The following is a 13,443-nucleotide window of genomic DNA, read 5'->3' as shown; positions in this document are numbered from 1 at the left end:
AGACTTTGCTTCCCTCCCTCACAACACAGACCCCGCTGTCCCCACTGCCTCCCCCAAACTGGTCTTTCCACCAGTTAACGCAGTATATCCCACACCAGACCAATTTAAGATCCAAGATTAAATAGTATTGAATCACACAGTAAGCAGATGATTCCTTTTCCAATTGCTCAGTCCTGGGGATTACAAGCCTTTCACAAAGGGAGAGCTGACTTGGGCTTGGCTGGCGGGCTAGTGAATGACGCAGTTGTTCTGAGTGTCTTATCTGTTTATACAGATATATTCAATTTATTGAAGCAACATTGGTCTGAGACACATGAAACCTAGAAGATGTCTAGGTTTAAATCAACTTACTTAGGCTTACATACGAAGTTGATTATAAAAAATATTTGTTAAATAATTGTATATACATAAGGGCAAATCAAATCACATCCTTTTATACTTAAAACTCTCTGATGATTTCCCATTTCCTTTGGATTAATTCCAAGCCCGTACGTGATCTGTTTTCCCTGACACGTGTCAACCTCTCCACCTCCATCTCCTCCACTCTCCCCTTCCCTCTGTAATCTCCTCCAGCATGTGAAATTCACTCCCGCTTCAGGGCCTTTGCCCCTGCCATGGCCTCTGCCTGGAATGTCCTGCTCCCTGATCTTGGCACGCCCAGCTCATCCCATCAATCAGATCTCTGCTCACGTGTCGTCAGAGGCCTTACCTGGATCCCCATTCCAGTCTCTCTGTCTTCCCTCCTTTGCTCTATTTCCCTCGTTGCACATAGACCTCTCTGAAATGATACTATTTTTTTTTGGTAGTCATTTTTTAAAATTAATTTTTATTGGAGTATAGTTGCTTTACAATGTTGTGTTAGTTCCTACTGTGTGACAAAATGAATCAGCTATACGTATACATATATCCCCCCTTTTTTGGATTTCCTTCCCATTTAGGTCACCAGAGTGCGTTAAGTAGAGTTCCCTGTGCTATACAGTAGGTTCTCATTAGTTACCTATTTTATACATAGTATCAGTAGTGTATAGGTGTCAATCCCAATCTCCCAGTTCCTCCCATTCACCCCCCCCTTTCCCGCTTGGTATCCATACATTTGTTTTCTACGTCTGTGTCTCTATTTCTGCTTTGAAACGATACTATTTTTTAAACGTTTATTCATTTGTCTGTTTTCTCCACTAGAATATAAGCTCCTTGAATTCTGGGACTTTGTCTTACATCCTCAGCGGCTAAAAACAGTGCCCAGCACGTAGTAGGACTCCACAAATGAATGACAGGAAGCTGTGAAGGTGGAGGGAGGACGGGCCGGGGAGCAGGGAGGAGCCCCGCCAGGCTCCACAAGGAGGCAAGGCAAGGTGGTGGCCGTCAGAGGCTCAACCTGAGAGCTCACTCTTGGCCCCATCAGCACCAGCCTTCAAGACACTGAGCCAGCTGGTTCCCACTCACTGAGCCAGCAGAGAAAGCTGAGTCGGCCACTGTATCTGTAGGAGAACAATGGCATCACAACATCACCATCAAGAAACTATCGCAATAATAACTGATCCAGGCCAGAATCAGCCATAATATTACGAGTGGGTAAAGCTTTGAAGGGAACCAAAAAATTGACGTATTCTCAAAGAATCTGCCCACAAGAGACATATTTATCACAAAGGAGAAGAGTGACTTTACCTAGCAGACGTCACCTTAGCCAAGCAATCAGAGTTAGACCATGGGTAATGGGACAAGCTGATACCATGTCTGAGAAGGACACAACTTCACTTCTGTGATACTCCTGCCAGAAACAACACAACTAATCATGAGGAATCATCAGACAAGCCCCGCCGAGGAACATTTTACAGAATAACTGGCCTGTACTCTTCAAAGTGATCAGTATCTTGAAAGAAAAAAATCTGAGCAATTGGTCTAGATTAAAGGAAAATAAGGAGAGTGAAATGCAACACATTCGATGGAATTTTCTTTTGCCTCTAAGGTAAATTGTTTTGGAACAATTGGCAAAATCTGAAAAAGTTCTACAGATTATTTTTGTAGCAATGTTTATCACCTGATTTTGATATGTGTACGGTGGTTACATAAGCGAATGACCTTATTTTTTTTTTTAAGACATGTTGAAGTATTTAGGAGAAAGGGAAGTTACGTCTACAACCTACTCTCAAATGGTTCAAGAAAAATGTAATAGAAAAATAGAGAAAATGATAAAAATATTACTAGTCCGGAATCTGAGTAAAGAGCATATGGAAAATCTTTGTATATTTTTGCAACTTCTCAGTAAGTCTAAAATTGTGCTGAAATAAATTTTTTTAAAATAAAACTAAACAAAACAGTCGGGGAGCCATGGAGGTGGTGGAGGCAAAGTGGCTGCAGGAAGCCAGCTCCTCGCCTCACAAAGCTGACATCTCAGAGCCCAGGGTCAGCTGTGTTCACCTCAGACCCACGTCAGACCACAGCCCTCTCCTGCCATCTCCACATCGAGGTGGGGGGTGCTGAGGACGCATCTGTGGGCACAGGCCAGCGCCACACCCTCTGGGTAATGTGGGGAGGGGCCCCTGGCAGAGCCTGCAGACCCTTCTCACCCCTGCTCCTGACCTTGGGTGCCTCACTCCCCATTTTGCACCTCAGTTTCCTCCTCTGACAAATGGGTAGATGTCAATGACTGGCAGCCCTCTGGGGATGGAGTCTTCCAGCTCAGATACTGCTGCCGTATTTCTAGAACCCCATCTGGAGGGTGCAGCACATCTCTCCAAGGAGCTTGATTCACTTGGCAAGTGTGTTTGCTTAGTTTCGCTGAAGGAAAGAGAGGAAGCTGGTCTCGCTGAGCAGAATGGGGAGTAGACGTCCTCCCTGTCCGGGACATGCTTCTCCACCTCTGCCCCCGCCCCAGCCCAGCTCCCAGGCACCCCTTCTGGAAGAGATGAACATCCTAGCAAAAATTTTGTTGAAGTGTAGAGAAAATCTTTCCCCAAGCCCCATTTAGGAAGAGGCAGCTGGCGGGGATGGGTTGGTTGGTGCCCGGAAAGTGACTCTGGTCACAGTTCTGTCGGCAACTCGCTGTGTGGCTCCAGCTTTCCAAGTATCACTTTGTGCTTCTGCGAGATGGACAGACCCATGCTTGGCTTTGCACACGGCTGACGACACAGCGATTTCACCTCTGTGTTCTCCCTGACTCGGGGCTCAGTAGGTGACTTCCAAACTGGAAGTGGGGCACACAGATGGGATTGCCAGGACGCCTTGAGAAGCTCTCAGCTCTGAGGAGCCCCCCTCACTCACACAGCCTGTGTCCCCGCACAGCCCTGGCCCCCAGCTCCGGGTGCAGACTCCCTGGGCTATGCTGGCCCTGCCTGGAAAGCCCAGCCCAGCTCAGGGTCACGATAGAGCGGTCGGGGGTGTCCTGGAAACTTACAGGCTGGAACTTCTAATGTGCCCTGCCATCTCCTAACACTCAGTGGAGACCCGGGGGCAACCCCCTTGCAGGGGAAAGTAAGGGGGTCACTCTCCCATTATGGTACCCTAATCCAGCATCTCCCAAGGGCTCCGCAGTCTCCTCCTCAGCCCCTCAGCCCTGCCTCCCTGCCCAGCCTCTTGGAGGCTGTCTCAGCTGCCACTTTCAGGCAGAGGCAGCTGGGCCACAGGAATCTACAAAATGGTGGGCGGAAACCCGGGCTTCCCTCCGCGAGCTCCTGCCTTGGCCCCACGCCCAACAGTAGGTGTGGCCACGGGGGTCTTTGGCGCCCAAGAAGCCCCATGTTTCCCCAAGTACTTCACAACCATCGTCTCATGGAGCCTCATCCCAGCCCTGGGCTCTGGAGGTTGCCACTGACCCCACTTTATGGCTGGGGAAACTGAGGCTGAGCGGAAGCTTGGCCAGGAAGTGGCTTCTGACACACAAGTTCCTTCAAGGGGTTTTTCCACCCAAATTCCATGACAGCCCAGCTGTTGGTAGCTGAGGTGCAAACTCCCCAGAGAATGGGGGACCCTTCCTATAAAAATCTTGGGGTGGCTGGAGTTCCAAACCCCGCCGGTCTTCCAGGGCTGGGAAACATCGTGGATTTGGAGTCATAAAGTCAAGTTAAAGATCTGGCGCCTACTAGCTAAAAACAAGACAGCAGGGCTTCCCTGGTGGCGCAGTGGTTGAGAGTCCGCCTGCCGATGCAGGGGACGCGGGTTCGTGCCCCGGTCCGGGAAGATCCCACATGCCGCGGAGCGGCTGGGCCCGTGAGCCATGGCCACTGAGCCTGCGCGTCCGGAGCCTGTGCTCCGCAAGGGGAGAGGCCACAACAGTGAGAGGCCCGCGTACCGCAAAAAAAAAAAAATAAGACAACAGGTCCCAAGTGGAGTTGTTTATGCTAAAGCCGCACATCATGAAGCCGAGACTTAATTATGGTTTCAGCTCTCCCAGAAATGGCATCTTAAACCCGTCAATCAGAAATCACCTGACCAGCACTAGTTAGGTCATCTGCCTGCTAGACCCCGCCATCCCCTAAAAGAAAGTAACTTTGAGATAACCAACAAAGACAGCACAGGGAACTATACTCAATATTTTGTAACAACCTATATATATGAAAAAAAATAGATATATATGTATGTATAACTAAATCACTCTGCTGTACACCTGAAACTAATACAAGATTGTGAATCAACTATACTTCAATTTAAAAAAATAAAATTAAAATAACAATAAACGACAAAAAAAGAGTAACTTTGCAATAACCAATCTGCTTTTTTGCCTAGTATAACTTTCTGGTTCCTACTCCCTTCTGCCTATAAAAGTCCCCTTTTATACCTGTCTTTTCTATCTGCTAGATCGTATGCCGCCGATTTGAATCGATTTTTGCTCAGTTTAAAAATTTTAATATGCCTCAGTGTATCTTTTAACAGTCTATTAACTGTGCCATCCAGGAAAAGTCACTTCACCTCTCTGAGCCTCAGTTGCTGAATCAGTAAAGTGGGGGCAATAACTCATACTTCACAGGGCTGTGATGAGGAGAAGACAGGTATATGAATTTACACCTGTCGGCCTGGCGAATGTAAATGTACGGTTTGTGCCGGGCTCTGTGCCTGGCGTGCTCACTGCATCCTCATGACACGGCAGTCTGGATGAGTCAGCAGAAAAAGAGCCCGGAGCCCAGCTCGTCTGGGAATTGGGGCCCTACCTACCCCATAGGCCTTAGACCATGCTCTCCAGATCCTGCTCCAATGGGCCCTTTTGCCTGAAATGCCTTAACTTTTTATTTTGAAATGATACACTCACAAGAAGTTGCCAGAATAGCACAGAGAAGTCCATGCACTCATCTTCCGGCTTTCCCTGACGGTGACCTATTCCGTAACTACAGTAAATTACCAAACCCAGGAAGTTGATGCTGGCACAACACGACTATCTCACCAGCCTTTGCACGCACACATTTAAAAAATGTCTTCGTGCCTAGGATGTTTTGGCCATCTTTCTTTCGTATGCAAAAGTCTTCTTGTCCCCCGTGTCCAGGCCCTCTGGGAGAGGGACATCCCCCTCTCCGGGACCCTCAAGCTCTCCCTGTTCTGACTCCTGGCTCCCAGAAATAGTGCAGCCCAGTGATGGAGAACATGGGTTTTGGAGATCTACAGACATGGATTTAAACTCAGCATCACCCACTAGCCTGGGGCAAAATACAGAACTTTCTGAGCCTCCATTTCCCCACCTGTAAAATGGGGACGAGTGCCCCAGTGTCAATGTAGGACAGGATAAACATGGCAGGTGCTTGGAGAATGTAAGTCCCCTGCAATGGATGGTGGTTATGGCTGTCATGGGATTGCACCTGTTGTCACATCTAACCCAGAATGACCCTTGTATGTTTCGCCACCTTCTTCAACATTTATTATGTTCAAGGTCAAACCTTCATATCTCAGTGCCATCCCAGGGCCTGGCAGATAGCAGGTGTTAAATAAATTGTGGGTAGAGGGAGCCCCCTACCAGACAAGCTTTCCTTTGTCTCACTGCGTCTCTTCAGCTTCACTTCATTCATTCCTGGCCTGGGTGGGCAGGGTAAATGCCCAGCAAACCCATGAAGGCTGGGCTTTGCTGAAAGAGGCAGCCCATTTGCTCCCATCCGATCCTGAGAAGTCTTCCGGGGGGTCCCAGGACCCCAGAGGCCGCTCGGGGCTGTCCCTGGATGCAATGTTGAGGCTGCAAACCCGGAAGGTACAACACCTTGGGGAGATGCCTCATCCTCAGAGGGAACCCCAGGGGCAGCCAGCCAGGAGACAGGCCGGGCCACTCTTCCCCGTCAGGACACCTCAGCTCAAGCGTTGGCACGTCTTAGCTCCAGACTTTGGACAGGCCTCAGCCTTGCTAACCCCCGGTTTCCTCACCTACACCATGGGGTTGTCACGTGGGTAAATGAGTTTATTGTGCAAATGGCATCACGTGAACCGCTAAATCCTGTATTTACGTATAAGAGATCTTTGTCTTGGCTGTGTAACATTTATAAGCTCGCATTTAGGTGGTCACTGACAGGGTATTAAATACCACATGTCTGGCCAGAAATGAATCACATTGTTTCCACGATGTTTATTTTCACCATTGTTACCATCAGGTGATTTACAATGGCTTTATGTTGAAGGCAGCAATATAAAGTTTTTTCTAAAAATAAATGTCTTTATACTTTAAAACATCCATTAAGAGTATCAAGCAAACGGTCAGGTAGGATGGCAGCTTTAGTAATCGTCCGGAAGGGCAGGAACGAGGGCCCCCAGGAAATGCTGCTCCTCTGATGCACCTCGCCCTGACCTGGCCGATGGGAGGCAGTGCTGAGGGGGGGATGGACGGTCTGGAGGACCTGAGACTGGGGCAGGCTAGCGACCCGGGCATTCCAGCCCCACCAGCGTCTGTTCAGTGCAGGGCTGAGCATCTGGCATGGGATTTAGTTGTGGTCCAGGCTGGGGGAGGGTGGGCCCCATGCCAGGGGGGTCTTTTCCTCCAGGCCTCTGTCCCAAAGCCTCAGCTGGAGTCACCTGCTTACCCCTCCCTGTCCCAGGGGGACGGCTGATGCTTCAGTCTCAGAATCCGACAGCTGGGGGCCCAATTTAATTTTCGAGCATTCCTGTGAGAAATGAGGCTGGCTCGGAGCAGGCCTCAATAAATGCGAACTGAACGAAGGAGGCTGTGGGCAGCGTTTCTCACTCATTCTAGATCCCTCTGGAATCATCTATGTTTGGCTAAATAATGCCAGACCCAACGCCCTAGGAGCTGCCTTGTCCCACATCACCACATGGTCACGGCCATGCTAAAGGTCCCCACCAGTCATACGATCAGAGAGCCAGACTATGCTAGGAGAAATATGCAGGTGTCTGTCATACGTTATTTATAGATCTATGAGTTGGAGTCTTGCCAGGCAGGAAGAACATGGGGGGGAAAAAAGAATAGTAAACATTTGTTTAGTTTAATCCAATCAAGTGGTAAAACTCCCTGGGCTGGGGGGAGACAGAGAGAACTAGGTTTTTGAAACCTGGATCGTGGGTCGAGCAACCAGCCCCATCAGAGGCCATGGGCTATCCGTCAGCAGCACAAGAGAATCATATCTTATATTTTGGCAAAACAACCAAAAAGCTGTCCTCATCTCAGTCCACTGAGATGGAAACTCCAACCTGCTCAGGATAAGCCAAGTTACGTGCAATGGTAGGAATCTTTTCTCCTTGGTAAGTGATTTTTAAGCCCAGGAAGATTAGAATTTAAAAAATAGAGGTGTGAAATAAACAGAAACCCATAGTATCTGTACCTTTCTGTTACGTTTAAGTTGGGTCAAGTTCTGTATGTTGGTGCATAAAATCCTGTATTTTAATGTTTAAGAACTTTTAGCCATAGAGTTTCTCATGTTTGTGACTGACTAACTGACTTCAGTTGAAATCTGTAAACTTGATTAGACTACTTAAGAGAACTTAATATTCACTTTCTTAATAAGTTAGTTTTTTAGATCTATAAGCATTCTTTTAAATCCTTGGGAAGGTTGTGTTTCTTAGAGGTATTTGAAGCATTTATAAGAAAATCAAATTCATTAAATTTATAAAGGTAGTGTAGGGTATCTAAGGTGGTGCTAGCCAGTGTAAATGGAAGGTGAGCTCCATAGGTCATTTTAAATTTTCTGGGAGGCACATTTTTCAATTTTTTTTTTTTTTTGCGGTACGCGGGCCTTCCACCGCTGTGGCCTCTCCCACTGCGGAGCGCAGGCTCCGGACGCGCAGGCTCAGCGGCCATGGCTCACGGGCCCAGCCGCTCCGCGGCATGTGGGATCTTCCCGGACCGGGACACGAACCCGCGTCCCCTGCATCGGCAGGCGGACTCCCAACCACTGCGCCACCAGGGAAGCCCCTAAGAGGCACATTTTTAAGAAGGAAAAAGGAATAGGTAAACTTAATTGTAACAGTAACACTTATTTAACCCAACATATCCAAAATATTATCATTTCAACGTAATCATATAAAAGTTACTAATGGGATATTTTACAATTCTTGTTTTGAACACATCTTTAAACTCTGCTGTGTATTTTATATTCCTAACACATCTCCATTCAGACGACCGCGTTCCAAATGGTACATTCTAATAGCAGCTAGATTAGACATCACAGATCTAAGGGAGCTCAATTAGCTACATTTGTCAGTGGTATTTATTATTTAAGGAGGCTTACTCTGTTCAACCCGACTTGCTGAAATATTAAACAAAGACCCCTTGAGAGCCATTGTTAAAAACTACTGGACTTGCAAAAAAAAATGAGATCTGTGTATTGAATTTACAAGGTAAGGAAAAACAGATTTTTTTTAATGTGTTAATTTAAGAAATTATTTTTTTAAAGTAAAACCACAAATAGCCTTTTCAAGTGCACAACGGCAGCCCTTGAGGACCTCGCGCCAACCACGGTCCGGATGGAATTCGAGTCACCGACCCCGGCTCGGCCCTGGTGGGAACGGCCGGGTTTTTTGCTCTTGCATCTAATGCAGAGTGTCAGATCTGACCAAGCTCTTAAGGATCATCTGCCCAAAGAACCCCATTCCACCCAAACTGAGGTCCAGAGCCGACAAGCACCGTCACAAGGTGAATTAAAGGCAGGGTGGCAGGAATCGGCTGGTCTCCTGACTCCCCTCCCCCACAACCTCCCCGGTCAGGGGCTTCTAGTTCATTCTCTCCACCTCTCCATCCCCACTTGGCTGATCTGGAAACCGAGGCAGAACTGGAGGATAAGTGGACAAACAGGTCCTGGACCCAGGCCTCCAGGGAGCGCCAGCAGAGAATTCGGAAGCATGGCTCTCTAGGCCCTGGTCCCTGCCCTGGTCATTCAACAACACCAACCAAGGCCTGCCGAGAGGCCGGCCCAGAATCCAGGCCGGCCTGGCCAGAGAAACAGCTGTGTGAGGCCCAGGATGGAGCCTGGAGGCGAGACTGCAAAGGGAAGTAGGAAAGGGGGGGCCGGGTCCACCAGGACCCAGGAGGGCCAGACTCCACGTGCCTGTGGTCTGAGGGCACGGCCCGGTAACCCGCCCAGGCCACGTGCAGCCCTCGGGGTGATGCCCTGGAGCTCCCTGATGGACCTCATTCTCCCAGTTCCCTTTCCTTCCTCCCTCTTCCCAGTTGTTTTTCTCTCTTTCCTTTTCTTTTCTCAAGTTCCCTTCTGCCCAGAGTGCCCCTCCCGCCAGGCCCTATTTCCCAGCACTAGGACCTATACCACTGCGCACCCTCAGGAGGGTCGAAGGGAGCAGCATTTAATGCCATTAAATCGCATAGCGAGGAAACTATTCCCGCCCAAAGGGCTTTCAGACCCCCTGAAGAGTCAAGAAGAAAATAACAATTTGGAGGCAGGATGTCTTTATCATCCCCTCATCTTCCCTTTAACAAAGAGGGCTGCCAAAGGCTTCAGGCACAAGGGCCGTTACATTCTTCTAACTTTTTACTAACACAACAGAGGAACTGGTTTTCACCGCCATTTTTTTTTTTTGCGGTACGCGGGCCTCTCATTGTTGTGGCCTCTCCCGTTGCGGAGCACAGGCTCCGGACGCGCAGGCCCAGCGGCCATGGCTTACGGGCACAGCCGTTCCACGGCATGTGGGATCTTCCCGGACCGGGGCACGAACCCGTCTCCCCTGCATCGGCAGGCGGACTCCCAACCACTGCGCCACCAGGGAAGCCCTCACCGCCATTTATTTTTATGCTTACCTTTACCTTTTATTTGTGGCAAATGATGTCAGTTTTCCATTTGTAATTGTGACATAAAGTTTCCTTTCAAAACTGAACTTGTATTAGTAACAAGTGAGTCAACTGACTGTAAGTACAGTTTTGAAAACACGAAGTTAGTAAATAACTATCCTGAGAGTGGAGTGGGCCGGGCAGAGACAAGGTGATGTGTGAGGAACTGGGCCCCAAGGCACCCTCCGCTTCACCTTCCTGGGCTCTGCCCAGCCCAGGTTCCCACCACTCTTCAGGCACTGTTCAAGACCAGATCCCGGAGCCCAGGGGCCGGTCCGCAGACCTCTCAGACCCAGACTTAATTTTGAGCCGAGGCTGGCAGCTCATGGAGAACAGAGGATGGAGACGCAGAGCGAGGGCCCCAGTCTCGGACCATCTGTCTGTTCAGCTCGGGGGCAGAAAGCGGCCAAGCTCCAGGGTCTCCTGGTAGAGTGAGACAGGCAGAGCTTCTCTTCCGGGCCCATGTGGGGCCGAAGGAGCACCTATTCCTGATCCCAGAGCTAAACGGCTTTCCTTGAACCAGTGTGAGGTCAGGAGGCTGGGAGCACGTGCCTCTAGATAGACAGAGTCAGGGAGAAGAGCCCCCCACGGCTCCCCGAATGCTCCAGGCTTCCTGATGGGGCCTTCCTGGGTCTCCCTAACACCACACTCAAAGCATTTAGCATCTCTACTGCCAGGTGGACCCAGACTCCCAGGCCCAGCATTCTGTTTCCACATCCATCTCCTTATCCCCCAGTGTGAGGGCCCAGAGCATCTCCTGCCCAGCTCCTGCCACTTTGGACCCTGCACTCCACAGGGGCCAACAAGCACCCGATGAGCACAGCCCAGGGCCCCAAACTTCCTGCCACCCGATGCCTGGCCCAGGTTGCGAGGGTGTTTGGGCACCCAGACGGAGCTCAGGATCAGGGAGGATCTGAGCCTCAGAGCTTTTCTGTTCATTTGTGCCCTAAACTACACCCAGTGGAGCAACCAGCGGCCAGCTGTCCCCAGCTCTGCTTAGCTTCCCGAATTCTGTTTCAGGACGGCTCTGCTGTGAGCGGTACGAGCTTGGTGAACCCAGGGCCTCAGCTTTGGGGTTGAAAGTATGATCGTCAGTGGCCCTAGTTCTCTGGAAGGCAAACGGTTCCTTCCTGAGAGTTGGCAAGAAATAGGGATGCAGGGATTCCTGAGCCTGTGGGTGGGAGGCGTCTCCCTCCTGTGAGCCTGGGAGCCCATTGGTAAGACACCCCACGTGCTACCCGCATTATCTGACCCTCGTGCTACCCGCATTATCTGACCCTCGGGGGTCCTCCTAGCACTGCCCAGGCACAGCCTCAGCCCCTCACGGGGGTCCCTGTACCCTCTCTGGGCCCCTAATGCTGTTGACACAGCTGGGACCATCCTGGTACCAGAGTATAGTCCTGGCTAAAAGGCTCCAGACAGGTGAGTGTGAGAAAAGAAGCAGAAAAGGGGCCAGGAGGGCAGGTCCCAGGCTCTCCTGCAGGAGCGCAGGAGGTGGGGAGAGGGCTACCTGAGAGAGCTGCCGTCAGCAATCCAGCAACCACGAAGAGGAGCATTATGTCTGGTGTCATCTCCGACCGCTATGCCTGCCCGCCAGTGGGAAGTACCATCCTAGGGCCAGAAGGTGGGCAGGCTACCGAGTGCCCCTCTCGGAGGCTCTGCCCTTAGCTGCTCCCGTTTGTGTATCTCTCTCAGCAGGAGACAGCACCCCTTTGCACGCATGCGGCCAAACCCAGCCTGTGAGTGTCTCTCACGCCTCTGTGCTCTACTTGTGGTTTCGGTCTCCAGGAAGCAAGGCTGGTAATATAGGCGAGGAGAGCTCAGCTGCCTCGACTGTGAGCTCCCCAAGCCTGGCTGAACCCCAAGAGTCGCAGAGTGAGACACACACACACACACACACACACACACACACACAGGGGCCTCAAGGGTCTCTTAAGGAAGAGGGAAGCAGAGGGACCATGCCTCATTTCTGGAGACCTGGTACATAGTAAGTAGAGCGCTCCATCAGTACATATTAGAAGAAAGGATGAGTGACCCATTTCTGTCCTAGTCCATGGAATCTGGCTCTCATGGGATTGAATCCCAAGCTTTACCTTGTTCTCAGGTGCAAAGATGGCTGGGAAGAGGGAGGACGTGGCTTTGCACTTTCAAGAGGGAGCACCTCCACCTCCCCTCAGAGAATGGTAAAGCAGGAAGGGTCTGATAGATGGTTTCCCCACCTCCTCTGCAGGCTGGAACCGGCCCCAGTGACGGCGCAGAAGGCTCCAGTCCCTGCTCCCCTGGGTCCTGGGTTGAGGGTTCATTGCTCTGTGGAAGCAGGCATGGGAGCTGGGCCCCGGAGGATAAGCAGGATTTCAACAGGCAGTGACGGGCAGACGCCGCTGGGCCAGAAGCAGCAGCAGGAGCAAAGGGGCGGGGGCAGGCCGCCCGGGGCTGCTTGGGAAACGCTGAGCTGTCCAGTTGGGCTGCAGTGGACACTGGGAAAGACGCAGGGACCAAGGGTGGGTTTTTTTGTTTTAATTTATTTAATTTATTTATTTATTCTTGTCTGTGTTGGGTCTTCGTTGCTGCGCACGGGCTTTCTCTAGTTGCGGCGAGCGAGGGCTACTCTTCGTTGCGGTGCTCGGGCTTCTCATTGCAGTGGCTTCTCTCATTGTGGAGCACGGGCTCTAGGCGCGCAGGCTTCAGTAGTTGCAGCACGTGGGCTCAGTAGTTGTGGCTCACGAGCTTAGTTGCTCCGCGGCATGTGGGATCTTCCCGGACCAGGGCTCGAACCCGTGTCCTCTGCATTGGCAGGCGGATTCTCAACCACTGCGCCACCGGAGAAGCCCCAAGGGTGTTTAATTCACCACTGCACTCCCTGTGGGGCCTACAGTTGTTGCCGAACAAATGCTGTTGAGTGAACGAAGGAACAGATCACTTAATTTGGTCGGCCAAACAGAACCCTTGAAGAAGTTGAGTCCAGAGGAGGTTGGTTCTGTCCTGACCCTTCCTCATCATGACGCCATCTCAGACTCACCTGGCCTGGCTTGACACTTCCCTCATCCTTGCTTGTCTTCACCTCCCCGCCCTGTGGAATGGAGAGGGGGTATCCGAAGTTACAGGTTTTGGAGCCACAGGGACCTGGGCCCCTCCTGCCCGTCCCTGCGGGGTGGAGGGAGTTGAGCTGAGGCTGCCCTCTTGTGGAAGGTTCTGGTAGCACAGGCAGCAGGTGGATACCTCCCACTTCCATTCTCAACTCCATT

The 13,443-nt window shown here is 50.8% G+C and overlaps 1 protein-coding gene across 1 annotated transcript in view; it reads right to left on the bottom strand.

Annotated features, from left to right (window-relative positions):
• CD6 (CD6 molecule) overlaps positions 1–11,769 on the bottom strand; it is a gene marked incomplete at both ends in the record, with an annotated part of 40,270 nt that extends 28,501 nt beyond the window's left edge. Inside the window, one exon of the mRNA XM_082661265.1 lies at positions 11,709–11,769. Coding sequence (XP_082517391.1) covers positions 11,709–11,769 — 61 coding nt within the window. The remainder of the gene's footprint in view (positions 1–11,708) is intronic.
• Between the last annotated feature and the right edge of the window lie 1,674 nt (positions 11,770–13,443).

This window comes from Grampus griseus (assembly GCF_964374135.1).
Source record: "Grampus griseus genome assembly, chromosome: 8".
NCBI classification, from domain to species: domain Eukaryota; kingdom Metazoa; phylum Chordata; class Mammalia; order Artiodactyla; family Delphinidae; genus Grampus; species Grampus griseus.
Note: the sequence above shows the minus strand (reverse complement) of the source record. Positions and strands in the feature narration are given on the sequence as shown.